We start from the raw sequence: 27,335 nt of genomic DNA on the forward strand, positions 1-27,335 counted from the left end.
TAAGACACCACAAAGCAGTGTGATTTTGATGGCCTGAAGGACCAGCTGCATCTCCAACAGTTATTCACGGGTCTGTCCTCTACGCGGCTAAGCGAACGTTTGCTTGTCGAAGAGCCCACACACATATTCGAGGAGCCGTGAAGATCACCGAAGAGGCAATGTGCGTCCACCGTTGCCTTCAGGAATGCGAGTCCGAAACGCTCGTACACCTAAGCGCATCGCTCCATCAAAGTCAAAGGCACCACCGTCTTTTGCCATGGCTTCTCACGCCCTCCACCAAGCCCCAGGCTCGTCAGCTGACCGGACATTCGTCAATGCGGCAGCGTTAGACATCGCCACCTCATTCTTCAATTGGTTGCCCGAACTATAGCTACCAGCTTGCTACTACTCAGAAATGCCCCGCGCGTTGCATGGTTTCCTGCCAGTGTTCCAAGAGGGGACGGGACATTTCGACACGGTGCGTCGCAGTACCACCTTCGCGCGCTCACCACCTGCATGGCGCCAGTCAGCCTCCGGGTCACCCAGTCCCTTCAGACCTAGTCGTTGGGAACATGTCAGTATTAGGCCACAACCACTTGTGCGGAATCTGGTATTCTACGCCGATGTTGAGGTGAACGAAAAACATTTATCCCTATTTGTGGACACTGGCTCCTCGGTTTCCAGTCTGTCTAAAGACTTATTCACGCGATACTTTGTGGAGCCTGAGTTGTCTGATTCCAGACTAGTAGCTCCCCCCAAAATCCTGAAAGGCTGTTCAGGCACTATCGTTCCAAGTCTCGGGTGTTTTCGAACTCTCCTAATATTCAGAAATGGCACTGCTGAAATACTGTTCTACATTTCAAAAAAATAAAGTCGAACTTTCGCCCGGAAGGCGAAGCACAGATTGCAACAGTAAATTAAGGAGTAGCTATACAAAATCAGAATAGTGCTAAACTTGTAAAGATTCGCTTACTAACTAAATCAACAATGATTTCAACAATGATTTCCAACAACAGTTTTCAGCAGCGTGGATTTCGGTGTGGAGTTTCCTGTACAACGCAGTTGCTTGTGTTGGCGCATCATTTAGCAGGAGCTCTAGATAAGGGTTTTTCTGTTGACTGTTTGTTTCGAGATTTTAAGAAGGCGTTCGATGTTGTCCCTCACTCTTTACTCATAGAAAAGTTAGAAATGTATAATATAAACAGAACGGTTGTTAACTGGATAAATGAATATCTAAATTTAAGAAAACCGAAAGGTTTGCTTATGGCAAAACATCCCGTGAAGTTGATGTGTCCTCAGCGTGCCCCAAGGATCAATCATAGGACCGCTTTTGTTTCTTATCTATATAAATGATATTTGCTCCGGTATTTCATCACAAATCAGGCTATTTGCCGATGATTGTGTTTTGTGCAGGAATATTCACACTACCCATGACTACAATGTTTTGCAAAACGACCTGTACGAGGTAAATTAGTGGTGCAACAAGTGGCACATGCTCATTAAATTGAAAAAAAAAAGTTCTTGTGCGTTTTTTGAGGAAAAGAACAACTGATGACTTCTGTTACTCTTTAAATTCAAGCACGATATTATCGGTTCACTAGCACAGACATCTCGACGTTTATTTCAAACCTGTTCTTTCTTGCAGCCGTCACATTGGTCATATCACAACTAAAGCATGCCGCGTTCAAGGTTTCCTGCGCAGAAATGCAAAAACGTTGCCACTGGAGACAAATCTATCATTGTACAAATCAAATGTCCGATAGCTTTAGCTGCCGTATAAACTTGCAAACATAGGCATACTTTTATTTATTTGTTTGTTTGTTTGTTTATTTGTTTATTTATTTATTTTCAATACTGCCAGTGTCTTTCCGAGACCATAGCAGGTGGTTGTACAGATTGTACATGCAGGTATAACAATACATCAGCAACACACGGCAAAACAGAAACTATAAACTAAAGTAAATTAACGAGCCAACGCGAACACCTTTCAAACGATGACCGCAGAGACTCGCTGTCAGAAGGCTGCAGCGAGGAAGCGCGGCAGCAGCAGTGAGCGAACTGACCTTCGAGCTTTGTCTCGGACTCAACGCCAACTAAGCCGCGAAAACACAGCTCGCGGCGGACCGTGTCCCCTTCGCAGATGTCTTGCAAGATACGCCGGTCCGGGAGCGCGCGGCCGCGCTGGCCCTCTACGCGTGTATGCGTAAAGACAGGCGAGCCTTGCAAGCTCTGCACTTGTGAGGATTCCTTATGTGGCCTATACATGTGGTACTTTGGCACGAAATAAACACTGTTGTAATTCAGCGCCTGTGTGTAGCACGTATTTGTATCCTCGTATTTTCGTGCGATATAATCCTCTTCACTTCCTAAGTTGCAATTTGCGCGCTAAGGTAATTAGTGAACAATGTTGATTACCGATATTTTGTTATTTAGTAAATAATGAATGTTTGCTCAGGAGATATTGGTTGGCTAATTAGTTGGTAGGCCACTATCATTTCAAAAGCAATGCACTTGTTAAGACACGAAGAAGCTCTGTATCTCATGCACACTTGTGTTTGTGGGATTTGGCGTTAGTCCATGTCCCAACAAATGCGTCGCCTTTGAAATGATAATGTATTTCGTTTCTTCTTTTTGTAATGTCCGTCTCTTCGAGTAATCCAGCTTACTGAGTAGATGTGTGATTTCGAATATTTCGTTAACCGTTAAAGGAGGCCATCTGCTTCGTAAGTACAGCCTTGGATGTTCTGCAGCAATTAACTCGACCGTGGGCGCACGCAGTTGCTGGCTGGACCTGTCCGAGGGGGCCTCATACGCGACCACGGTGCCAGTTTGCGTATGCGTGCTGCTGCAGTTGTTCTTCCTGAGCGCCGCCTTCTGCTGCTCAAGACCGCGGAGGAATCTGTCCCCCGGGCACTTACAGCGGGCCAGGTGCTGTCGCAACACTTCACTCGCATGATGCATCAGATGCACATCTGTCTGCACCAGTTTATGCGCACTGTTGTCTTCTACGTAAGAGCACGGGGAAATCTGTGGAACATTTCACTGGTTCCTATCAGCGAGAGAAAGGCCTTCCGAGCCGAACGTGTTAGCTGCTCCTAGAGCATCCCCGCGCAAACGCAGGGGCCCCGCGATCGAGTTGGATCTCAGTCGCGCTTCCTGGTAGATGTTAATAGCGCCTCCAAGCGCTCTTAACTCGATCGTGGCTACCTGAACCAACCAGGTGAATGGGTTCCGAGCACTCAATTTAGACCAGTCAACCGCGCCACGAGGGTGCTCTAAAGTACTAGAAATGGAGCGGGGAAATGGGTCATTAGTTTTAGAGCGCAGCTCTTAGGCGTCTGTTCCTGCGTTGAGTGTCGCCATCGCTGGAGTCGTCCTTCGGCGTAACCGAGCAATCGAAAAGAGCGAAGGATGAAAGGTCGAAAGGGAAAATTTTACACATGTTCTCGTTATGCACTCTGTATCGGACACGTGTACTGATTATATCAGCGCGGATGCGCATCGGTGATGCGCAGTGTGTACAGCGCGCTGCATTCATGTCTTTATAAGCCACGCTCTCAATAAACCTTCGTTCTTTCCTGCACTGACCATGCTGCTGTAAGCGTCGTCTCCCTTGGCACGTTACACACTCAAGTGCGTCGCTTATTATACCCCTGTCACACGGGCACCCGCGAATTCCGTTGACATGAAACTCCCCAGTGGAGATTTACGGCCATATAGTTGCGGCCGTGCTACACGGTTCAATGCCGCGTAGCACGACGGGCTCCGCACGGAACGGCGCTGCTGCGATAACTTTCGCGTGCAACTGCTCACACATGCACAGAATCCGTTTAAGGTAGTTTTTTTAACGCAGTATGTAATCTGCGTTAAAATAAAATCACAGCGACTAAGTTTGCTGTATGTTACCGCAAGTCTTGTTTTCCATGTATAGTGAAGTTGAAAGCAATGCTCGCCACATATGCTCTTGCTTTCGTGCGTAGTCAGTGTGGTCGCGTTCGATTGGTGCGCTTCGAGTTGTGATTCTGTTCTGTGTAATCTGCGCGTTCGCGGTGGGCTCAACTGCTTCCAGATGAGTGACGAAGCGGATAAACAAACTAAATGGCGGAACGACATTTCTCCACGCGGTATGGTGAACATTGGGGTAGAGGGCACAGGCACTACGTCCTTAAAAACAAATTAAGAACTCCAATTAGGTGGCGTATAAACAAAGGTAAAACAATATTAATGCTAAATTTGCAATTGAGCCAGTTACAACCATTTTATTAGCGTGATTTTCTTCGCAGCTGTAGCAGTCTGGGAATGAGTGCTCCATCCAGCAGTAGCGGTCATTGCCGAACTCCCTTTGCCAAAATCATTATTTAACTTCCTTGGCGCAAGGTAGATCCTTGATGTAAAAACTCCCTTGATGTAAAGACGAAGGTGCTACATGGACTTCGCTGGCGCCCGTGTGACAGGGGCATTATTCTTTAAAATTTGTTTTCTCAATGGTCGGCAATGGTCTTCTGCCTGGTTTCGCATTGAACCTGCCGCGGTAGCTCCGTAGCGTTCTGTTGCTGAACATGAGGACCTGGGTTCGATTCTCGGCAGCACTTGAGGTGACGGCTAAATACAAAAGAGCTCGTCTACCTAGACATAGGGGCGTGTTGAAAGCGCCAGGGGTTCTAAATGAATCCAGAGCCCTACACTACGGCTCAAAAGCTGTTTCGGGACGTTAAGCTCAACGAATGAAGGAATCGACCAATCAGATATGTTAGGCAGTGAGTGCGTTCTTGCACCATGCTTGCACAAAGCTTTACGTGACAGGGTGAACATTATAGGGCACAAAAAGACAGAAAAAGACGGGGTACGCTATAAACTTCGCCATGTTATATCAACACGCCCAAAACGCTACGTGCCAGTCACCACGTGGCGTTCCTCGTGGCGATCCTCTCCACACTGATTCCAAGCCCTATCAGCGCAGGTAATTCATCAACGACTCATTCTCAAGCAAGCGATGTAACATGATAGTGCGGCATAAAAATTTGTAGATTTTCATGATGACCTTCTCGTGAAGGGCGTACACCAGCAGGTGGACCTTCTGAAACCGAGGCACGCCGTGTCCCTTTCGGCAGTGGTGCGCCATTTGACGTTTCCAAGAGCTTACGCGATCTTTATTAAAAAAGATCAATCAATACAAACGATGATTACAACAATACAAGATATGGAGGAGGAGGAAAGAACTTTATTGTGTGCCCTGCGAGTTGGTGGGGAGGGCCAAAGGCCCCGCCTAGGTGACGGCCAGGAGTTCGTGGGTCCTGGCGGCATCCTCGGCCCGCTGGACGGCCCATAGTTGATCCTCGAGGGCGGGGCTGAGCAGCGCGGCTTCCCAGCGCGTGTGAAGGCTGCTGCTAGAGGCAGCGTATGCCCTCTCTACAAGATATGATTACAAAAATAATCAGGGCCAACATCGAACAAATGACCCTCGCCTTCAAGCAGTGTGATAACGAGCGCATATCTCTACATAATAATCATATCTACATAGTAATCATATAATCATAATAATCATATCTACAAAGTAATCATATCTCTACAAGGTATGATTACAAAAATAATGGGGCCCAACATCGAACAAATGGCCCTCGCCTTCAAGCAGTGTGATAACGAGCGCAGTAATGGAGGTCCTTATTGTGACAGCAATTAGAAGCACGAGAATCGGTTTGCTGGCCCCTTCAAGCCGACGGTCGTCGTCGTGACTTCATCGTGAGCTGACCTCCTCAAACAAATTCGGAGGCGAGTTGGTAGAACTTAACTAGGGTGGTTGCTTGAGCTAGTTGGCAATTCATGATCAAAACTAACGTACAGCGCGAAGGACAAGGACTGCGAGAGACGACATACAGAGCGCTGACTTCCAACAATATTTTATTGCGTTGCACATTGTGTGTATATATACAAGAAAGGGCATGCGCAGAAAATGAAAAGCGGTCACAAGGGGTGTTCTAACAGCAAGTCGCTATACTAAGAGCATGGTCACTTGAAAAAAACGAACATTACGATTTCTGTCTGTTTAGATACGTGACTTCATTAGGGTTCAGCGCGATAGAGGGGGCACTAACGCACATACTACCAAGTTTTCTGATGAAATCAGCGTTCACAATTTCCCGGCTGTGCTGTGAGCTGTGTCTGGCTAAAACTTCAGTATCTTCAAAGAGGGGCATGTAGCCGCAGTCCCGGCAATGGATGCCCAAGTGGCCTTGTACAGTGCTGTGGACGTTGTTACAGTGCTCTCTTAGACGATCGTTTAAGCATCTGCCTGTCTCCAACATATTGTAACGTAGATTGAAGACGGAGTCTTACCAAATATATGTTTTCTTTAATGGCGGGCCAGAAGAAGAGCGTGCAGCTTGCGCACTTCATCGTCTTTCCTGGCGCCGACTTTGGCGCGCGCCGTCCTGCGGGGCGGGAGCCCCACATCTTTGTGTCAATTGCCCCCCATGCGAAAAGCGACCGTCTCGGTCGCGTCAAAAAGTTCTTTCAGCGACATAAGAAATGGAGCTCCTTAGGTGCATTTCGGCTTTCACGTACGTGCATAGTATGGTTTCATGCGCACTGCATGAACAACTTCAGCGCGAGGACGACGACAGAGTGAACCGGGGTCAGAACTGCAGGGGATGACTTCGTAGGTCACGTCACTGAGGTGGCGTGTAACCTTGTAGGGACCAAAATACCGGCGGATCAACTTTTCCGAAAGTCCATGGCGACGGATGGGCGTCCAGAACCACACGCAGGCGCCGGTATTGTAATGGTAGTCGCGTCGACCCTGGTTGTATCGAAGGGTGCCTGTATGCTGTTGGCTACGGATGCGATGCCGAGCAAGTTACGCGTGCCTCTTCGGCTCTTTGTACGAACTCTTCCAAGTTTTCGCTGATCGGGCTATTATCAGCCAGAGGTAGCATGGCGTCAAGTGTTGACGTGACGTGGCGCCCGTATACAAGTTCGAACGGCGTAAACTGTGTAGTCTCCTGTACAGCAGTGTTATACGCGAAAGTTCCATAGGGTAAGATCTCGTCCCACGTCTTGTGCTCTACGTCGACATACATGGAGAGCATATCAGCCAGCGTTATATTCAGACGTTCCATCAATCCATTGCTTTGAGGGTGATACGCAGTGCTCTTGCGGTGAGAACTATGCGTCAGCTGGAGAGCGTCCTGCATAGGTTCCACTGTAAATGCTGTACCGCGGTCGGTGATGAGAACAGACGGTGCACCATGTCGTAGGGCGATGTGGCGTACAAAGAACTTGGCCACTTCATACAAATTTGCTTGCGGAATAGCTTCGGTTTCGGCGTACGGGGTTAAATAGTCGGTAGCGATGACTATCGATCTGTTGCGCGAAGATGTCACTGGAAATGGTCCAAGTAGATCCATACCTATTTGTTGGAACGGTGCTTTAGGAGGGTCCACAGGATGGAGAAAGCCAGCTGGTTTAACTGGTGGTTTCTTGCGGCGCTGATAATCGCGGCAGGTCTTCACGTACCGTTGCACAGAAGAATAAAGCCGGGGCCAGTAATACTTCTGTCGTATCCTTGCTAATGTCTTAGCGAACCCCGGGTGTCCCGTGCATGGCTCATCATGGCAGGCTTGCAAAATGTCTTGGCGTAGCGCCGAGGGCACGACAAGGAGGTACGTATTCGGACCGCTTCCGCAGTTTTTCCTGTAAAGGGCGTTGTTGTGCAAGTAGTATGATGATAAGCCGCGCAAGAGCGAGCGGGGTAAAACATCTTCAACTCGTTGGAGGTGCTCGATCAGCGCCAGCAGCTCAGCGTCAGCGCGGTGGTGCTCAGCCATCTTTATGGTGGCGATAACGCCGACAAATGGCAAGTCATAGTCAGGGTCCGATGACGTCGTAGGGAGTGGTGCTCGTGACAAACAGTCAGCGTCACTGTGCTTCCTTCCAGATTGGTAGACAACTGTAACATCGTACTCTTGTAAGCGCAGTCTCCAACGGGCTAGTCTGCGTGAAGGATCCTTGAGGTTGGCAAGCCATCACAGGGCGTGGTGATCGCTGACAGCGTTAAAGGGTCTACCGTACAAGTAGGGTTGGAATTTACCAATTGCCCACACAACCGCTAAGCATTCTTTTTGAGTGGTTGAGTAGTTTTTCTCAGCCTTGGTGAGACTGCGGCTTGCATAAGCAATGGTGCGTTCCGCACCAGCTTGCCACTGCAGAAGAACTGCGCCAAGACCCGCATTGCTGGCGTCATTATGAATTTCAGTGTCAGCGTCTTCGTCGAAATGAGCAAGTATTGGGGCCTCTTGCAAACGCTCGCGCATTTCATTGAACGACTGCTGCTGCTGCTCGTCCGCCCAAATGAAAGGCGCATCGTCGCGTGTAAGCCGTGTCAGAGGCTCCGCAATTCTCGAGATTCCCTCGACGAAGCGCTCATAATATGCGCACAAACCAAGTAAGCGTTGGACAGCCTTCTTGTCTGTGGGTGGTGAAAACTCGGCGACGGCAGCTAACTTGTCGGGGTCTGGTCGGCCGCCTTGAGGACCAACCTCATGGCCAAGGAATTTGAGCTCTTGAAAGCCGAAGTAGCATTTTTCAGGCTTGATGGTGAGGCCGGCAGTATGGATCGCAGCGAGGAACCTCTCGAGTCGTGTGAGATGTTCGTCAAACGTGCTCGAGAACATGACGACGTCATCCAAGCATACGAGGCAGGTTTGCCATTTGAATTGAGTAAGACGGTATCTATCATCCGCTGAAAGGTGGCAGGTGTGGAACAGAGAACGAAGGGGAGAACTTCGAACTCATAAAGCCCGTCGGGTGTCAGAAACGCTGTTTTTTCGCGATCCTGTTTATCAACTTCGATTTGCCAATAGCCTGATTTAGGATCCAACGAAGAAAAAAAAACTTGGCATGTTGTAGACAATCCAATGCGTCGTCGATGTCTGGCAATGGATAAACATCGCGCTTGGTGACACGGTTCAACTTTCTGTAATCTACACAGAAGCGTAGTGTATTGTCTTTCTGACTAACGCTACACGGGAGGCTCACGGACTGGTGGACGGCTGGATCACGTCACCTTTGAGCATCTCTTTCACCTTATGCTTTCTCGCTTCCCTTTCCATTGGATACGCTCTGTAAGGATGCTGACGAACAGGACGTGCAGACTCGTCCGTAATAATGCGGTGCTTGGTGATGGACGTGCGCCGCACCTTGTATGACGTTCAAAAACAGTCCGCAAATTCATTCACGAGACTCAGTAGACGGTCTTTCTGATGGTCTGCCAGAGCGGCGTTAGCGTGAATCCGTTCTTTTAGGCTGGGTAACTCAGATTGCTGAGACGACGCGGTTTCCAACGTGGCAATGTCAGTAACATCAGTGATTTCGTGAAGAAATGCGATTGTCGTTCCTCGCGGTACATGCCGATACTCATTGCTAAAGTTTGTTAGCAAAACTACTGAACATTTGTTTCGCACCTGAAGAAGCCCTCTGGCTATACAAACGTGGCGCTCAAGAAGCAGGGGCATGTTTGCCTCAGCAATTCCTTCGGCGTCGTCCTCCATGTCGCATCGGACAAGGGTAAGCACGCTGCTCTTGGGTGGCAACATGACGTGATCGTCAGATACGCGAAGCGCGATGTCAGGGTCTTTGTCATTACTGTTCGCTATGGCTTGCGCATAGCGAAGCTGACTCTAGACACTTGCAGGTCGATGATGGCACCGTTTGCCTGAAGGAAATCCATGCCGAGTATAAGGTCCTTTGAACATTAAGGAAGAATGACGAAGTCGCCGATGTACGTGAAGCCCCGAATGTTGACTCGTGCCGTGCACCGGCCCATTTAAGTTATGAGATGCCCTCTGCAATACGAATTTGAGTTCCGGTCGATTGCGTCGAAACTTTGTTCAGTATACGCGCGAGATTCTGGCTCATAACAGACGTGTCCACATGGCCGTGACTTCGTGGTCGTCTATGGTAACTTGCACGTCGCAGGATGCTGAGGCGGAACTACACTGCTTTCTCTGCGTCTTAATTACGTCATATCGTGGTCGTTGTAGTGGAGGATCTTCAACGTTCGCAACGTCAGCGACCTCTCCTCCGCAGGTCACTGGACTCAGGTTTCCCGGGAGGCTGGGCTGGGTGAGCGACGCCTCTTTGCTCTCGGCGTGAATAGGGACTGGAAGACCTGTTTCGGGTGGGTGACGGTGACCGGGGTTCACGGCATCGTGTGGCAAACGAGGTCCTGGCGTCTGCGAGGTATGCTTCAATCTCCAGGGGGCGTTCACCATTGCGCAGGCACGGCGCATTCAGTGAAAATCTACGGAGCTCTGCCCGGCGGTAAGGACACGCCCTGTAGAGGTGATTGGCTTCACCGCAATGAAAACGCAAGGGCTTCCGGTCTGCGGTGCGCCATACGTCGCTCTTGCGGGGTGGTCGTTGTTGGGGACTCGGTGCTGGCGCCCGTTATTGCGAATGGGTCGCAAGCCCCAAGGGTAGCGTTGGCCTGGCGGCCTGGGGCACTGGAAGCATCCGAAGGTCCCGGCAAAGCATGAGAAGACTGGTAACAGAACAACTTGTTTATTCTAACATAGCAAAAGAGCGGCCGGTCAGGTCGACCGAAGTGGAGACGGGAGAGCACGTAACTCAACAGAAGAAATCGGAGCCTCTGTCCTGGCGTCCGGGGGCAGCTGCTCTTATACTCTCGGCGTCGCGGGCCAGAAGGAAGGTCACGGGAAGAGCCCCCGCGACGGCGGAGCATGAGCCCACGACGGCGCGCACGGTCGAGCCGAGAGACATGTTGAGCCGAGTGTAGTGACGCATCGCCAACCCGCCGACGGACAGACCTCCTGGCTCCTCACTTGGGGAGCTCCGCTCCCCGGCTGCCGCGCTTTGACAAGCGTGGGCACACACACACACATACGAAGACACGTGGCACTGAAACACGCCTGGACACGCTTGGCGGGGAGGCGTTGCGGCGGCGTCGAACGGGCCAAAATGTCCGCCGCTTTGAACGAAGCCCCGGCGTCCGTTGCATCCGCGCCGGCATTACCGCGCGTTGTAGGCGAAACGTAACAGACCGCCCCGCCGGGGGAAGGAGATCCCGATGGTCAGGGGACTGCATCCGCTGTCCGGAGGGATGTCGCTCGATGATGCTCATAACCGAAGTCGGGCGTCCTTTGGCGTTTCTTGAGCGCAGCGCACAGAGAAGGCCTCGTTCTCACGTTCAGGTGCACACAGGACACTGCAAAGTGACTTCGGGAGAGTTGACATTTTTGTTCTCGTTTCCGGCAAGCGTTAGAACTACGCCGAAAGTCAACCGCTCAGTCAGCAAGCACGGCACAACCCTCACTAAGCCCTGCCAGGCTCTTTCCCCTTTTATACTGCTGCCTAGTTCCTTACAGTAGTTTAGCAGCACTCAGAACGCGTCCACAAATCGGAAAATTGCACTAGAAGGCACATCATCACTTTGAAACACTACACGAAAGCAATAGGTTAAAAATCCTGCCTCAGGAAGAAAAACATCAGTAACAAGCAATTTTGAGGCTGATTCCCACGTTAGGGGCTTCGACTTAAGCCATCGGCGTTACCGTTGAGACTCCCCTTTTTGTAACGCACCTCAAAGGAATATTGTTGCAAAGCGAGGCTCCAGCGCAGGAGGCGGCCATTTTTGGGAGAGATGGTCTGCAGCCATTGGAGAGGGCAGTGATCCGTCTCAATGATAAACCTCGAGCCAGCTAGGTAACATGACAATTTCTGAACGGCCCACACGATACACGCACACTCTTTCTCGGTGGCGCTGTACGCCTGCTCACGACTCGTCAGCTTACGACTAGCATACAGGACGGGGTGTTCTACTTCTCCATTTTCCCGTTGGCACAGTACAACGCCCATGCCTCGCTCACTAGCATCACACTGAACAACGAACCCTTTTGTGTAGTCGGGCGATCGTAGCACAGGCTGGCTTGTTAGGGCGCTCTTTAGGGCGCTAAAAGCTCTTTCCTTTGTCTCATCCCAGACGACTGTTTGCGGCTCTGTCTTTCTTAGAGCATCCGTTAGGGGAGCCGCGATATCAGAGTACCTGGGGATGTACCTCTGATAGTAGCCGGCGACACCTAAGAACGACCGAATATCGGTCTTCGTGCGCGGTTGCGGGAAGTCTCGCACAGCGGCCACCTTTATTTCAGAGGGGCGGCGACGACCCCGACCAATCACGTGTCCGAGGTAGACAACCTCGGCCTGTGCTAACTGGCACTTGGGAGCCTTGACTGTCAAGCCCGCATCGCGCAGGCGGGTTAGCACTGCCCGCAAGTGAGCCATATGCTTAGGCCAGGATGCGGAGAATATCGCTACGTCGTCTAGATACGGTAAAGCGAATTCTTGCTGTCCCCGCAACACTTTATCCATGAGGCTTGAAAAGCAGTATGGCGCGTTCTTCAAACCAAAACTCAAAACTTTAGGACGGAATGTCCCCATTGGTGAAATGAACGCCGCATACCTACTAGCCTCTTCTGTGAGTGGAACCTGCCAATAACCCCTGACAAGATCTAGGGTGGAAATAAACTGAGCGCTACTCACTCTCTCAAGGCGCTCCTCGATGTTAGGGATCGGATAAATTTGATCCTTAGTGATGGAATTAAGCCTGCGGTAGTCGACGCAAGGACGAGGTTCCTTGCCCGGTACCTCAACTAAAATCAAAGGGGAGGTATAATCACTCTCACCCGCCTCAATAACACCGAGCTGTAGCATTTTCTTTACCTCAGCCTCCATAATATCGCTCTGGCGGGGTGACACCCGGTACGCCTTGGATCGTACTGGCTCTGGGGAGGTAAGTTCTATGTCATGAGTAAGGACAGAAGTCCTACCAGGCCTCTCAGAGAACAGACCTTGAAACTCTTGTAAGAGCTGGTGTAGTTCGGTTTTCTGCTCAGGCGACAGCGATGCTTTACTTATTAAGTCACTAATGACTTGATCGGTGTCTTTCCTGTTCGTCACTGAGCCTAATCCCGGAAGCTCGACCGGAAGCTCTTCGGGCACGTTTACCATCATGCACACCACTGCTTCCCGTTGCTTATAGGGTTTGAGCAGATTACAGTGGTAAACTTGCTGTGCTTTCCGCTTTCCTGGCAGACTCACCACGTAGTTAACGTCCGACAGTTTTTGAACAATCCGTGCTGGGCCCTCCCACTGCACGTCGAGTTTGTTCTTTAGCGATGTGCGCAATATCATGACCTCATCGCCCACCTCAAAACGACGGGCCCTGGCTGTCCGATCATAATAAACCTTGGCCCTCTGCTGGGCCTCTGCCATTGCTTCACCTGACAACTCCTGTGCCCTTCTTAAGCGTTCGAGGAGCTTAAGCACGTACTCTACCACGACTGGGTCGTCGCCCCTGCCTTCCCATGATTCTCGAAGCATGCGAAGCGGAGATCGCAGCGAGCGACCGTACACCAGCTCAGCTGGCGAAAACCCCGTAGCCGCATGCGGCGCGGTTCTTAATGCAAACATCACTCCAGGCAGACACAGCTCCCAGTCAGTTTGATGTTCAAAACACAATGCTCTCAACACGCGCTTCATGACGGAGTGGAGCTTCTCAACGGAATTCGACTGGGGGTGGTGCACTGAGCTGTGTAACAGCCTTACCCCGCACCTTTCGAGAAAGGTTGTCGTCAAAGCGCTAGTAAACACTGTACCCTGATCTGACTGGATTTCTGCAGGAAAACCAACTCGCGCAAATATGGACAGTAGTGCATTGACTATCTCAACTGAGCTGAGTTCTTTAAGCGGCACTGCTTCAGGGAACTTTGTCGCTGGGCAGATCACAGTCAAAATGTGTCGGTACCCCGTGGCTGTTACCGGCAGAGGTCCCACTGTATCAATAACGAGCCGTCTAAAAGGCTCCGTAATGATAGGTACCAACTTCAACGGCGCCCTCGATTTGTCCCCTGGCTTGCCCACCCGCTGACAGGTGTCGCATGTCTTCACAAAGTGGTCTGCGTCCCGAAAACACCCTGGCCAATAGTACTCTTGCAAGAGACGGTCCTTAGTTTTCTTAACTCCTAGGTGTCCGGACCACGAACCCCCATGCGACAAGCGCAACAGATCCTGACGATAGCATTGAGGCACGATCAGCTGATCGAACTCCACTCCCCTGCGGTCTAGATACTTCCGGTACAGGACCCCACCTCTTTCCACAAAGCGAGCATTTTTCTTGGCGATACCTTCCTTGATAATGCAGCGTATGTTTTCTAGGCTGCCATCCTTCTTTTGCTCGGCTATCAAAGCCGACCGGCTGACTTTTAGCAACCTGTTAAGTCCATCTGACGTAGGCGCGATGAGCAAATCTGCAGATAGCTCTTCTAACTTTCCCGTGTCGGGCATTTCCTCTCCAGTATCTGCTGCCTTTAACGCTACAGGCGCAATTTTATTCAGTTCGGGCGTGCTCTGAATATCAGCTTGCTGCACCTCTGACCCTTTCTCATTATTTGACAACGTCGGTCCCGCAACTACCGCCTTTGCAGCGAGCTCCCGAACCTTCGATCTGGTTAAGGCCTGAACGCTAGCCTCACCAAACAAAAGCCCCTTCTCGCGCAGGAGGTGATCGGACCTATTCGAAAATAGGTACGGGTACTGGGGGGGCAGCATAGATGACACTGCGGCCTCCGTCTCAAGTGCTCCGAAAGGTCCTTCAATAAGCACTTTTGCTACCGGCAGACACACGCTATGAGCTTCCACTGCTTGCTTGATCCATGCGCACTCGCCCGTGAACATATCGGGTTCTACGTAAGAGGGGTGAACTACATCCATTGTAGCTGCGGAATCGCGAAGCACTCGGCACTCTTTCCCGTTCACGAGGAGGTCTCGCATGTAAGGCTCGAGAAGCTTCATGTTCTCGTCAGTGCTGCATAAAGACAAAAACACGACTTTTGTTTTTGTTTCTGGACACTGCGCCGAAAAGTGACCCGGCTTCTGGCACGTATAACAAACGCGCGCTTGCCTCGTCTTGAACCGCTTTCTGCATTCGGCTTCGGTTGCCGCCGTCTCCGTACGTTCGGTCGGACTGCTTTCACTTGCATCCGAACTACGTGTGTCCCCCTTTGCTCTCATGGGTGTGAACTTCGGCCTCTCAAACTTGGAGCCAAATTCACCCTTTTGACCGTCCTTAGCTCCGCGAGCCCGACGCGTCACAAACTCCTCGGCTAACTCAGCGGCTCTAGCCACCGTACTAACGTCTGGTCTATCCAAGACCCAGTACCGCACGTTCTCAGGTAACCGACTATAAAACTGTTCTAGCCCGAAACACTGCAGAACTTTCTCGTGGTCACCAAACGCTTTCTCTTCTTTGAGCCACTCCTGCATGTTTGACATAAGCCTGTAGGCAAACTCTGTATATGACTCACTTTTGCCTTTCTCATTTTCCCGAAACTTCCGACGGAACGCCTCCGCTGACAGCCTGTACTTTTTTAGCAGACTCGATTTCACTTTGTCGAAATCCTCTGCCTCCTCTCTCTCCAAGCGAGCGACTACGTCGGCCGCCTCGCCGGGTAGCAAAGTGAGCAAGCGCTGTGGCCACGTTTCCCGAGAGAACCCCTGCTTCTCGCACGTTCGCTCAAAGTTAACCAGGAACAAACCAATGTCCTCTCCAAGCTTAAACGGCCGCATCAGGTCAGTCATTTTGAACAATACTCGTTCTCCTGCACCGTGTGCCTGACTTCCATTACGAGCGCGTTCCATCTCTAACTCGAGACGCTTCATTTCCAAAGCGTGTTGACGGTCGCGCTCTTTTTCTTTCTCTTTTTGTTCTTTAGTTCGCGCTCCTGTCTTTTTGCCGTCTCCCTCTCCTCAATGGTCTCAAGGCATTCCGACAGCTCGTCATCCTCAGCTTCTAACTCAAGAATAGCGCTTAGCAGTTCTGGTTTTCTGAGTTTGTCTGAGACATCCAGACCCAACTCTCTTGCAAGCTCCAGCAATTTCGGTTTGCGCAACGACTTCAAATCCATGGCTGCTCTGAATGCTGCTTTCTCTACTGCCTACTATTGTCTTGCCGCAAACTAACCCGGCAGCAACGACAACCACAATTACCAGCTCTGATTCTGACACTAACAAAAGCCTGGCAAAACTCAGAAGAAGAAAGTCCCGCACTCACCAAACCTCGCAGCCAAGAATTCAGCGCAGTCGTTCCGCTGCAGGCAACCAGTCATCACACAGGGCTCGTTGCACTGCTCCCGGATGGTCGTTGTGCTGCTCAGCATACAGTCAACCGCATCTCTTCGCTGCTGGCCTCCGTTGTCGCGATCTCACCGCTGGCAACCAGTTGTTGGGGACTCGGTGCTGGCGCCCGTTATTGCGAATGGGTCGCAAGCCCCAAGGGTAGCGTTGGCCTGGCGGCCTGGGGCACTGGAAGCATCCGAAAGTCCCGGCAAAGCATGAGAAGACTGGTAACAGAACAACTTGTTTATTCTAACATAGCAAAAGAGCGGCCGGTCAGGTCGACCGAAGTGGAGAGACGGGAGAGCACGTAACTCAACAGAAGAAATCGGAGCCTCTGTCCTGGCGTCCGGGGGCAGCTGCTCTTATACTCTCGGCGTCGCGGGCCAGAAGGAAGGTCACGGGAAGAGCCCCCGCGACGGCGGAGCATGAGCCCACGACGGCGCGCACGGTCGAGCCGAGAGACATGTTGAGCCGAGTGTAGTGACGCATCGCCAACCCGCCGACGGACAGACCTCCTGGCTCCTCACTTGGGGAGCTCCGCTCCCCGGCTGCCGCGCTTTGACAAGCGTGGGCACACACACACACACGCACATACGAAGACACGTGGCACTGAAACACGCCTGGGCACGCTTGGCGGGGAGGCGTTGCGGCGGCGTCGAACGGGCCAAAATGTCCGCCGCTTTGAACGAAGCCCCGGCGTCCGTTGCATCCGCGCCGGCATTACCGCGCGTTGTAGGCGAAACGTAACATCGTGTTCCAGCCATGAATGGCGTGCGGCGAGTCCTGAAGTCGCCAGTTGCTTGTTCAACGGCGCGCACACCATGAAAGTCCGGGACGTCGCGCGCATCGTGAAAAGTTGGAGACAACGAACTTCGCGCAGCTTCCGCATACGACATGCGAGGCTGTGGCTGCCGTGCCTCGGGCTGTGGTGTCTGGCTTCGCTCCGGGACTTGTACTGCCTGCCTGATTTCTTCCCGGACGACCTCAGCCAGAGCGAGTCGCGGTACCGATACCGGAGCCACCTGACGCTTTTGAAGCTCTTCTCGAACAACAAGCCTAATGAGCTCCCGCAAGGCGTCGGTATTGTCCAAGGGTATAGCGAGACGGTCACGCGATAGGGTCGACACGTCGCGGTTGTACTGCCTTGTTCGTTGCTGCAGTGCCTTTTCCATTGATATGGCTTCCGCGAGAAACTCTGCAATGGTCTTTGGTAGGTTTCATATTAGGCCGCCGAATAACTCTTGCTTGACACCGGGCATCAAGTTCCTGACCTTCTTTTCTTCCGGCATGGATGGTTCCGCGCGTCGAAAAAGTCGGCACATATCTTCGACAAACATTGCGACAATTTCTTTCGGCCGCTGTACTCTCGCCTGAATTGCAGATTCAGCTCACTCCTTGCGATCGAGGCTGGCATATGGGCTGATTAGCTGCCATTGGAATTCGTCCCATGTCGATAAGGCCTTCTCATGGTTCTCAAACCATGTCCGCGCATAGTCCACGACGGCAAAGTAGGCGTTGCGTAGCTCGCGCTCTGGAGTCCAGCCGTTGAATTCTGCGACACGCTCAAAGTGATCGAGCCAGTCCTCAACGTCCTTGAAGGTGTCCCCATGGAAGGATGTGGGGATTCACGGCTGGTTAAGGATGACCTCGGTCGGTGCCGTTGAGGAAGAAGACGGAACCGATGTACTCATCCTTCTGACTGTCTTCGGTAGAGGCTCGTGTTCTGGTGGCAGTCCTTGAAGTCGACCGCTTGTCCGTACGTGACAGGAGTCAGCTCCACCAGACTTCGTACTGGGCTTGTAGGCGCTTTGAGCTTTGAGTGTGCGTAGTTAAAGGGCAAGAGTGGCTTCTTACATCTCGGTTCGGAGCACCAGCGCACATGTTTGTTACGAAGGAACAGCCTGAGATCTAGAAAGCGCAAGGAATCATCAATGGGGTACTCATGCGTAAGTTCTAGAGGCTCCAGCTCTTTCTTAAAGATCTCCAAGCCTTCACAAACAACAGGCTCAAAAGCGTGATCAGTGCAATCAATAAATATCAGGTAGTCATCCACAAATCTGCACACTTTGACAACAGGGGACGCGGCTAGGTGACCATGAATATTGCGATCATGATGAGCTAGATAAATATCACATAGTACCTGCGCCAGGCATGATCCTATACAAACACAGTTCCTTTGCATGTAATTTTGTTCATTCCATGAGGTGTAAGTTTATTTCAAGTAGAAGGTCAGAAATTCAAGAAAGCCGCTAACGGAAACACCTGCAGCATTCTGAAAGCCAACTGATCCAAAGTCATCAATGCATTCTTCAACAACCAGAAGCAACTTGTCATGCGGAAGTGAATAGTACAGATCTGTAACGTCGACCCAGAACATCCTGAGTCCCTTTTCATTCTGTACTATTCACTTCCGCATGACAAGTTACTTCTGACATGACAAGGCAGGTGCTTAAACCATCGTCTAAGAGAGCACTGTAACTACGTCCACAGCAATGTACAAGGCCACTTGGGCATCCATTTCCGGGACTGCGGCTGCGTGCCCCTCTTTGAAGATACTGAAGTTTTAGCCAGACACAGCTCACAGCTCAGCCGGGAAATTGTGAAAGCTGATTTCATCAGAAAACTTGGTAGTATGTGCGTTAGTGCCCCCTCTATCGCGCTGACCCCTAGTGAAGTCACGCATCTAGGATAGGATAGGAATAAACTTTATTTGTCCAACGGTTGTTGATGTTGGTGCCCGGGGCTAGACTGCCAGGGGTCCACCGCCGGAGGAATATCTTTCGAGATCCTCGGCAACGGCCCTGGCCCGCTGGACGGCCCACTCCTGGTCTTCGGGCGCCTCGCTGAGGAGGGCGGCTTGCCATCTCTCAGCGAGGCGCCCCGCTTCAGAGGGTTCCGCTGTTGTATTCCCCCTTCCTCTTTGTCCTTGTTCCACGTGGCGTTGGCATTCCCAAAGCACATGGGCTAACATCGGCCCGTTCGTGCTCGCACCACGGGCAGCCGGGCGACTGGTGCAGCGCGGGCCACAGGCGGTGCAGGTGGTAGGGGTTGGTGAAAGTGCCCGTCTGCAACCGTCTCAGGTCGACCGCCTGGAACCTGTCTAGACGCCCGTGGGGTTGTGGATATTTCCTTCTTTCTTTCCTGTAGTGACCAATCACCTCTCTGTACGTTGCCGGAAACTCCTTGACATCGCAGTCGGCGTCCGCGTGATCCCCAGCTCCGTCCGCCGCGATTTGTGTTGTATTGGTAACGACAGCGGCCGCGTCAGACGGAGTGGCAGCCGCCGTCGCCGTCACTCCTCCGCTGGGGTCCCGCACAACAACGGCAGCGGCTGCCCTCTGGGTGACCGCGTCGAGGCGGGTAAGTTGCCTCGCGACGAGGTGGGCGCGCTCGTTGTGGTTGGGTGGAGTGTCGTTGCGTCTTCGGCCGTTAGCAATGTTGGTGTCATTGTTGCTGTTACTGCCAAGCTCCCCGACGTGCGCGGGGAACCACTTGAGGGACTTGTTTGTAATGGTGCCGGATCCGAAGTCCCCGGCCCGGGCGTTGAGCATGCGCGCCACATCCGCGGACACCCAACCTTTGATGTAATTCCGAATCGCTGATTTGGAGTCACTGATAATCAGGTTATCCTCCGCACCTCCATGGAGTACCGCGAGGGCTATGGCCATCTCTTCCGCTGCTTCGGCCGATGGCAGCCTCGCTGATGCCGTGACTCGGATCGTTCCCTTTGTATCTACGACTGCCATGGAGAAGGCGGGCGCCGCCGCCGTCGGCCGGCCGTGTCGATGTTGCCGTTGTTGCTGCTGCCGTTGTTGTCGTAGTAGCTGCAGTGGTGGTGGTGCTGGTAACTGCGGCTCGCCTCGCACATTCCCTTGTTGCGGTGGTGGTGGTCGACGTTCCTCGTCGCCATCAGAGTCACCGACTGGCCGCGGGTACCTGGCTGCATCGACGAAGAGGACGCCTTCTTGTCTTCCATGCTTCTCGAGGATTGCTACCGCCCTGCGTATACGTCTTTGCACGTCATGCACCGGGTGCATATTCTTCGGCATGTTTTCCGTCTGTATGGCGTCCCTGACTTCCGGTAGCAGTGATTCTTTCAGTCCACGCGCCTCGTGATATTGAAACCCGAGCAAGTCCAGGATTTGTCTTCCCGTTACGGTGCTGGACAGCATCTCCAGCTGCGCGATTATCTGCGCCTCGGCGATGTCCTCGAGCGTGTTGTGTACGCCCAACTCGAGGAGCCTATGGGTTGGCGTGTACTGGGGTACTCCCAGGGCGGTCTTGAATGCCCTGCGGATCGCCACGTTCAGCTTGTCGGTTTCGCTCCTGTTCCAGTCGGCTATGCGGCGACGTACGCTATATGGCTCAGCGCGTACGCCTGTATCAGCCTCGTAACATTCTGTTCCTTCATTCCTTTCTTCTTGTTCGCGACCCGCCGCACGAGGTGTGTGGCGGCGGCCATTTTCTTCTGCAGTCGGGCAACCAGCTCGCGGTTGGCACCGTTCTCTTCCAGCCACAGGCCGAGCACTCGCAACTTGGACACCGTCGGTATTCGGGTCCCCTCCCTCGTCGTGACGCGGACGCCCAAACGACGAGCGTCTAGCACGGCCTGCGGAAGGGGTCCTTTCTTGCGCGGCCTGTGGAGCAGGATCTCCGACTTGTCGGGTGAGCAGACGAGTCCCGTGTCTTCGAAGTGCCGCTCCACCTCCCGGACGGCCCGCTGCAGTCGGTCTTGCATTTCGCCGACGCTCGTGTTCTCCGTGGTCCACACCGTCACGTCATCTGCGTATAAGGTATGATTGATGCCCTCTATCGCGTCAAGACGTTCCGGCAGGCCGATCATGACGAGGTTGAAAAGCATGGGGGAGAGTACGGAGCCCTGCGGCGTTCCCGCACCACCCATTCAGACCGTTCGTGGTGGGGCCCCGTCGATCTTGACTGTCGCCTCGCGCCCATTCAGGAAGCTGCTGACATATCGGTGGAACCTCGCCCCGAGATCGAGTCGGCTGATCTTGTCCAGTATGGCCATGTGCTTCACAGTGTCGAAGGCGCTCTTGAGGTCTAGCCCGAGTAGGGCGCGCACGTGCGTGCTCGGAGCGTTCACGACCTGTTCCTTGATCTGCAGCATGGCGTCCTGCGTTGAAAGGCCCTTCCGGAAACCGATGATGTGGGTGCCGAAGGCGTCCTGCTTCTCGAGCAGCGTCGTCACCCTGTTAAGGCAGGCATGCTCCATCACTTTCCCGACGCAGGACGTGAGGGAGATCGACCTCATGTTTCGGACCTCCAGCGGTTTGCCCGGCTTTGGTATCAGTATAACGTCCGCGGTCTTCCACTCTTGCGGAATTCGGCCCTCCTTCCATCACGCGTTCATGTACTCGCAGAGCTTCTCGATGGCGTCGTCGTTCAGGTTCCTCAGGATCTTGTTGGTGATCCTGTCAGGACCGGGCGCCGAGTTGGTCTTCAGTAGCTGGAGGACCTTTCTAATTTCCTGCACGGAAAAGTCCGTGTCCAGCTCCTCGTTGGGAGCCCCGTGTAACTCTGGGTGACTCTGCCCTTCCGGGCGTGCGAGGTGCGTCTGCACGATCTCTTCGGCGAAGGCCTCAGGGTCGTCATTGTACTTGTGTCGCAGCTTGGCCATCTCTGTACGGGTCGCCGTTCTGGTGCTTGCCGGGTCGAGCAGGTGCCTGAGAATCTTTCAGGTGCGTCCAACGCTCATGTTCCCGTTCATCGTGTCGCACAGCTCTTGCCATTCTTGCTCGCACAGGCGGGTGCAATGCGCCTCGATCTCCCGGTTGATTTCGGCGATCTTCTTGCGTATCTTCCTGTTGAGTTTTTGCCTACTCGCTCTCCGTTGCATGGATTTCTTGGCCGCAACAAGATGTGCCAGCCGGCTGTCCACTCTGGACGGTTGGGGAGCGCCGTCGCCCACGGCTCCGCGGGATCTGGCTGTTTCTTCTTTGGGTGGTTCTTGTCGCCAGTCCGTCCATTCGATCTCACCGGTGACTTTCTCTACGTCCGCGAGTAGTACTCTGCACCATTCGCTGATGTCTTCGATCGGGCCCTCCTTGTCTTGCTCTCTATTTTTCCGGAATCTGTCCCAGTCTACGATACTCGCCTTTCGGCAGACGGCCTCCTCGTTTTCTTCCTCTCCCACAGTCACGCACAGGATCCTGTGGTCACTCCCCAGGTCCTCGAAGGAGTTCGACCAAGTGACCACGCCCGCGCCTGACCAGACGGAGAGGTCGGGGGATGTGTCGCGGCACACTCCCTGTCCGATCCTGGTGTGCGAAGCCGGTTCGTTGAGTACAGTCAGGCCGAGCTCGTCCATCAGTCCGGCTAGCCTCTTCCCTTTCGGCGAGTCGGCTCCATATCCCCATCGCGTGTGCGGCGCATTGAAGTCTCCGCATATCAGCAAGGGACTGGAGGCGGCCTTGGCCATCGCTTCGCGAAAGAGGGCGTCGAAAATGTGAGTGCGGTATCTTTGCGAAGGGGAACTATATACGTTGAGCACGAAAAGGCCGGTTTTCCTACTTCCAATACTCGGCACGACTTCGATCAGTACGTGGTCTATGTCCGACTCTTCGTGGAGCACGAGTTCGTGTTCGATGAAGGCCGTCCCGCGCTTAACCAGGGTGCACACCCTGACGTCCCTCCCCATGTATTTGTAGGGGGGACCGCACGTCACATAACCCGGAAGCTGGGCCCGGTCGAAAGGTGCTTGCAAGGCAATCACGACAGGAAGTTTGTTATTGGCAAGCGTTTTCATGTATTGTACCATCGTTGGTTTCTAAACGCATCTAAACAGACAGAAATCGTAATGTTCGTTTTCTTTCAAGTGACCATGCTCTTAGTACAGTGACTTGCTGTTAGAACACCCCTTGTGACTTCCTTTCATTTTCTGCGCATGCCCCTTCTTGTATGTATACACTACGATGTGGCAACGCAATAAAATATTGTTGGAAGTCAGCGCTGTGTATGTCGTCTCTCGCAGTCCTTGTCCTTCGGGCTGTACGATATTTTTGGTAGAACAATGGCGGCTAGGAGGCGGCAGTGTGACAGGTGCAAGCCAGCTGGCTGCACAGAGGAGCTGTGAAAGTTGTAGGTGGCGCTACGTGCAGCTGGTGTGCAGCTTTCGTAGAGGGCACGGTAGGCTAGCATGTGCGTTGCGTTCACTTTGGGTCGCTTTTCAATTTTTAATGTAAAGCGTGGTGCCGACATAACAAATTGTTTGCAGCTCATAGATGCATTATTAAGAAGGGTGACTCTTCTTCGCAGAGCACAGAATGAAAAGATGCGTTATTTGCAACGACGAACGCGCAGCAGATGTGTCGCCATGCGATTTAAAAAAGGAGCAAGATCACATTTGAGGGCTACTTGGACGACTTGGTTCTTTTTTCTAAAAGGGTTGCATGGTGTTAGCGCAAGCGAACGTGGAATGTCAACAGAAACAACCTGAAATGCCGACTTTCAATTGCGGTCGTTTGCCGCAAGTGTAGCCAGCGGACGCACAGAAAATCGTACACTCAGACAGACAAAATCATCGCCAAAGCTGCGCGCAATAAACCGGGGAATAACATCACCACGTCGTTCAGTTCGCTATCTCCATCCCTATGTGCCAGCAGCATGCATTTTAAATTGCTTTGGCTCTGAAAAAAAAAAGTTTGGTACTTATATGGGCGCTTTAACGAACATCAACATGGGAGGTGGGCGTAAAGTACACTGTACAAAATTTCCATCATTATACGGAGGATTTCTGTCATTACACGGAGGAATTGCAGGTAAAAATATGGAAAGTATATAGTATTTCGAAAATGGGGGAAAAGCGTCCGTTCATATACGGAAATCCTCCCCGTTTTATGTTTTGCGGACATTTTCACTGTACACTGGCTACACTGTTTTCCGCAAAACAGACATAATGCCGTATTTTTGTTTTGCGAACATCCGTATTTTTGCGAGGAATACTATATACGCTGTCTGAATGAGCGTTTGTACTCACAGAGTTTCATATAACAATATTTTATTGAACGCACAAACAGTACGGATTATGAAGATACGTACAAAATGTGAGAGCTAGCCTTCCACTATTCCGGTCCGGTCGCAGTTTGCCTCGCATACGGGCCTTGTAACGCTCTGCCGTAGTTAACATTGTATAATTAGGAGTTACCATGCCTCACCATGCTTTGTCATATTATTGTGCACTATATATATTCTCTACGCACTCCCCTCTGTAATGCTTCGGCCCTGAGGGTAAATAACTAAATAAATGAAAGTGCAAGAAGGCGCTCAGTTCACTAGAAATACCAGCATACGTAGGGGCACAGTAGTCAAGGAGTACAGGAAGCATGCGTAAATATCTTAGCAAATATCTATAAAGATTCCGCATTTTTCCTAACGCTCCACAAGAGAAGTTCAAAAAACAGCGATCAAGAAGGCTCAGGCGGGGAGACACAATCTCGCCAGTGCTATTGCTTAGGGAAAGTGTTCAAGCTATTTGACAGGGAAGGATCAGGTGAGGGGATCAGCATGGAACGTCTTGGCAATGTGCGACTCGTGGACGACCCTGTCCTGCTGAAAAGCACTAGAGACGAATGGCAACAGACGACTGAGAACCTTAGCCCACGCAGTGTCAGAAATCACCCTTAATGTTAGCATTAAAATTAAAGATAGAGGTAATGTTCAGCAGCCTGGCGAAAGACGGATAATTCATGATTGGCTGTCACCCACTGGAATTGGTGAAAAGGAACGTTTATCTAGACCGATTGGTCCCAGGAGCTTGGGACCTTGAGAAGGAAACTTACGCAATAAGAAGTCGCAGCTCCGCCCGAAACGTGAAACATCGACTGCGATAGGCACTTAGACAGTTATATAATGTAATGATAGTACTTTTGTCGACCGTATAAAGTTGTAAACTTTCGACTGAATTAACAGGCATGCTGAAACGCGCGCACAGGCAAGCATAAACACATCACTTGATGATCGCGACCACTCACTGTCAAAACGCTGGCAGAGGAAGAGCGGCAGCCAGGTAGTTCACCTTCGTGCTGCCTCTTGCTTCAACGTGAACTAGGTGGCGAGAACAGAGTGCACGGGAAAGTATGAGACCTCGGCGCAGTCTGCATCAATCGCAGATCACTTTCACGACACGCGGCAATCGCTGGAGTGCCTCCCGCCAGTGCGCGCAATGGAAGACTTTCACCCCGCCTTCTGTCTTGCCATCCTCGGCTCGCCCTCGCACATTTTCGCTCGCACCCACAACATATGGCCGCGCGTCGTGTGCTATCGGTGCGCCACTTGAGAAGGAAAATAATTCAATTGTTACATTATCCTGGTCCTAATATCGGGTGTTTTATTTTCAGGACAAGTTCTTAGAGGTAAAAACATCGAACCAGGTATCGTAATGTGCCCAGAGAGATGTGATAAAGGATCCCTCGTTGAAAGCCTTTACTTGAAGATTGTGTACACTTAAGAAGGACATTGTTTGTATAAATGTCTCCTTTCGCCAGGCTTCTCAACCAGTTAATGGGTAAATAATAAATACTGGTGTTTTACGGGCCAGAACCACGACGTGATTATGAGGCACGCCATAGTGGGGGACTCCAAATTAATTTTGGGCACATGGGGATCTTTAACGTGCCCCCAATGCACGGGACATAGGCTTTTTTGCATTTCACCCCTTTGAAGTGCCGCCTTCGTTGCCGGGATTCGATCCCGCATCCTCGTGATTTGCACTGCAACAACAAAGTCGCTGAGCCACCACATCGTGTAGCTATTGGCTAACCTTATAAGAACTATGGCCCAAGGACAACCTAGGCTATTTCCTTATTTTAACTTGAGGTAGCCGAGAGAAGTTGTCAAGCGTACAGAAGTGTTTTACTTTATGAGGTGCTGTGTTGAGAGATGATTACATGAGTTTTGAAACTATAGATTAGACTTTACAGACTAGTACATTGGCTGCGGAAGCGATTTTTTACTTTAATGCTGCAGTAGTTCCGAAAGTACGGTATGTCGTGTTCGTAACAACTAACTTGCAATAAAACAGCCAAATAACTGCTAATGAACTATAGTAGAATGCGTCACCTGGCTACGTGGTCTCCTAGCACTAATATGAGCGGGACAAATCTCGTTTCCTTACCCGTCTCGTTAGTGTGCGCTGCTTTCACGCTTAATGTGCAGTGTACGCTTGTGTTAACTTCCCTCAAAACGCCGTGCCATTGAGCTAGTTGCTAAATTTTCAGACATAAACCTGTTGTGCACTGCAGCACACACAGAAGGCGCACCACACCCGATGAGCACTGACATCAGTCGAGGTGTACAGTGTTGTCCGTCTTTACCTTCCGCGGCGCACACATTACTTCCTGAGTTGTGTCGGTTTTTGTGCACGCATATTTTTTGTTTTCAAGGCACACCTCCACCAAAAAGATTGGTGGTTCTCGCAGTTCATTCTGAGCGCCACCTTTTGGGGTAAACATGAACTGAAGTGAGCTATGACTGTAGGACGCAGCTGTCCACTCGGTGGGCCTCGCTGCTGGTGCTGGCGAGCAGCGTCCTTTCGTGGGCCAGTGGCGTGGCGGCCGAGCACCAGCGTAGCCGAGGCCTGTACGTCTGCTTCTCCGTCTCCACCATCCTGCTAGGAGTGCTCATCGCCACTCTCAGGATCACTACCGAGGATCAGGTGCCGTCAACTGCTGTATCGCCACCGGCACGCCCTCTAGTGTTGTGTTTTCGGACACACTTCTCCTAACGGAGGTTAACTATACGGCGTTATATGCCGTCTGTAGGAGTTGCAAACACGGTGGTTCAGCCAGCATGGCAAGTATGGTTATAGTGCCTGAATTTGTTTAAACTTCGTCCTTGTGGCTTCGATGGGCTTTGTGACTTTGTGAACCGACTATTGTCAACAAAATTCTCAGTTAGAAATGCTGCAATATGCAGTGATTGCACATGTATGCAGTCTCGTTGCCCTCGAGATTTAGGCCGATAAAGGCAGATAAAGTATATAAAGAGATCAATTTGGACGTCTGTATCCATAAGCATGAAGATCAGGCAAATGCACTTACTAACCATAATTATGCTAGCTGAACGATCTCAATGCCAGAGTTGCCTCTACGAATCTTGATAACAAACTCAAGGTTTTGAACTTGTACCCTCAGCGTGAGTTCACTTTACAG

The 27,335-nt window shown here is 51.7% G+C and overlaps 1 protein-coding gene across 1 annotated transcript in view; it reads left to right on the forward strand.

The window, feature by feature from the left end:
* The window catches only part of LOC129381473 (adhesion G protein-coupled receptor B2-like), a 495,955-nt gene that overhangs the window by 429,758 nt on the left and 38,862 nt on the right, over positions 1 to 27,335 (forward strand). Inside the window, exons 5-6 of the mRNA XM_072285547.1 lie at positions 2,758 to 2,907; positions 26,662 to 26,839. Coding sequence (XP_072141648.1) covers positions 2,758 to 2,907; positions 26,662 to 26,839 — 328 coding nt within the window. The remainder of the gene's footprint in view (positions 1 to 2,757; positions 2,908 to 26,661; positions 26,840 to 27,335) is intronic.

This window comes from Dermacentor andersoni, chromosome 11, assembly GCF_023375885.2.
Source record: "Dermacentor andersoni chromosome 11, qqDerAnde1_hic_scaffold, whole genome shotgun sequence".
In the NCBI taxonomy this organism is placed as follows: Eukaryota; Metazoa; Arthropoda; class Arachnida; order Ixodida; family Ixodidae; genus Dermacentor; species Dermacentor andersoni.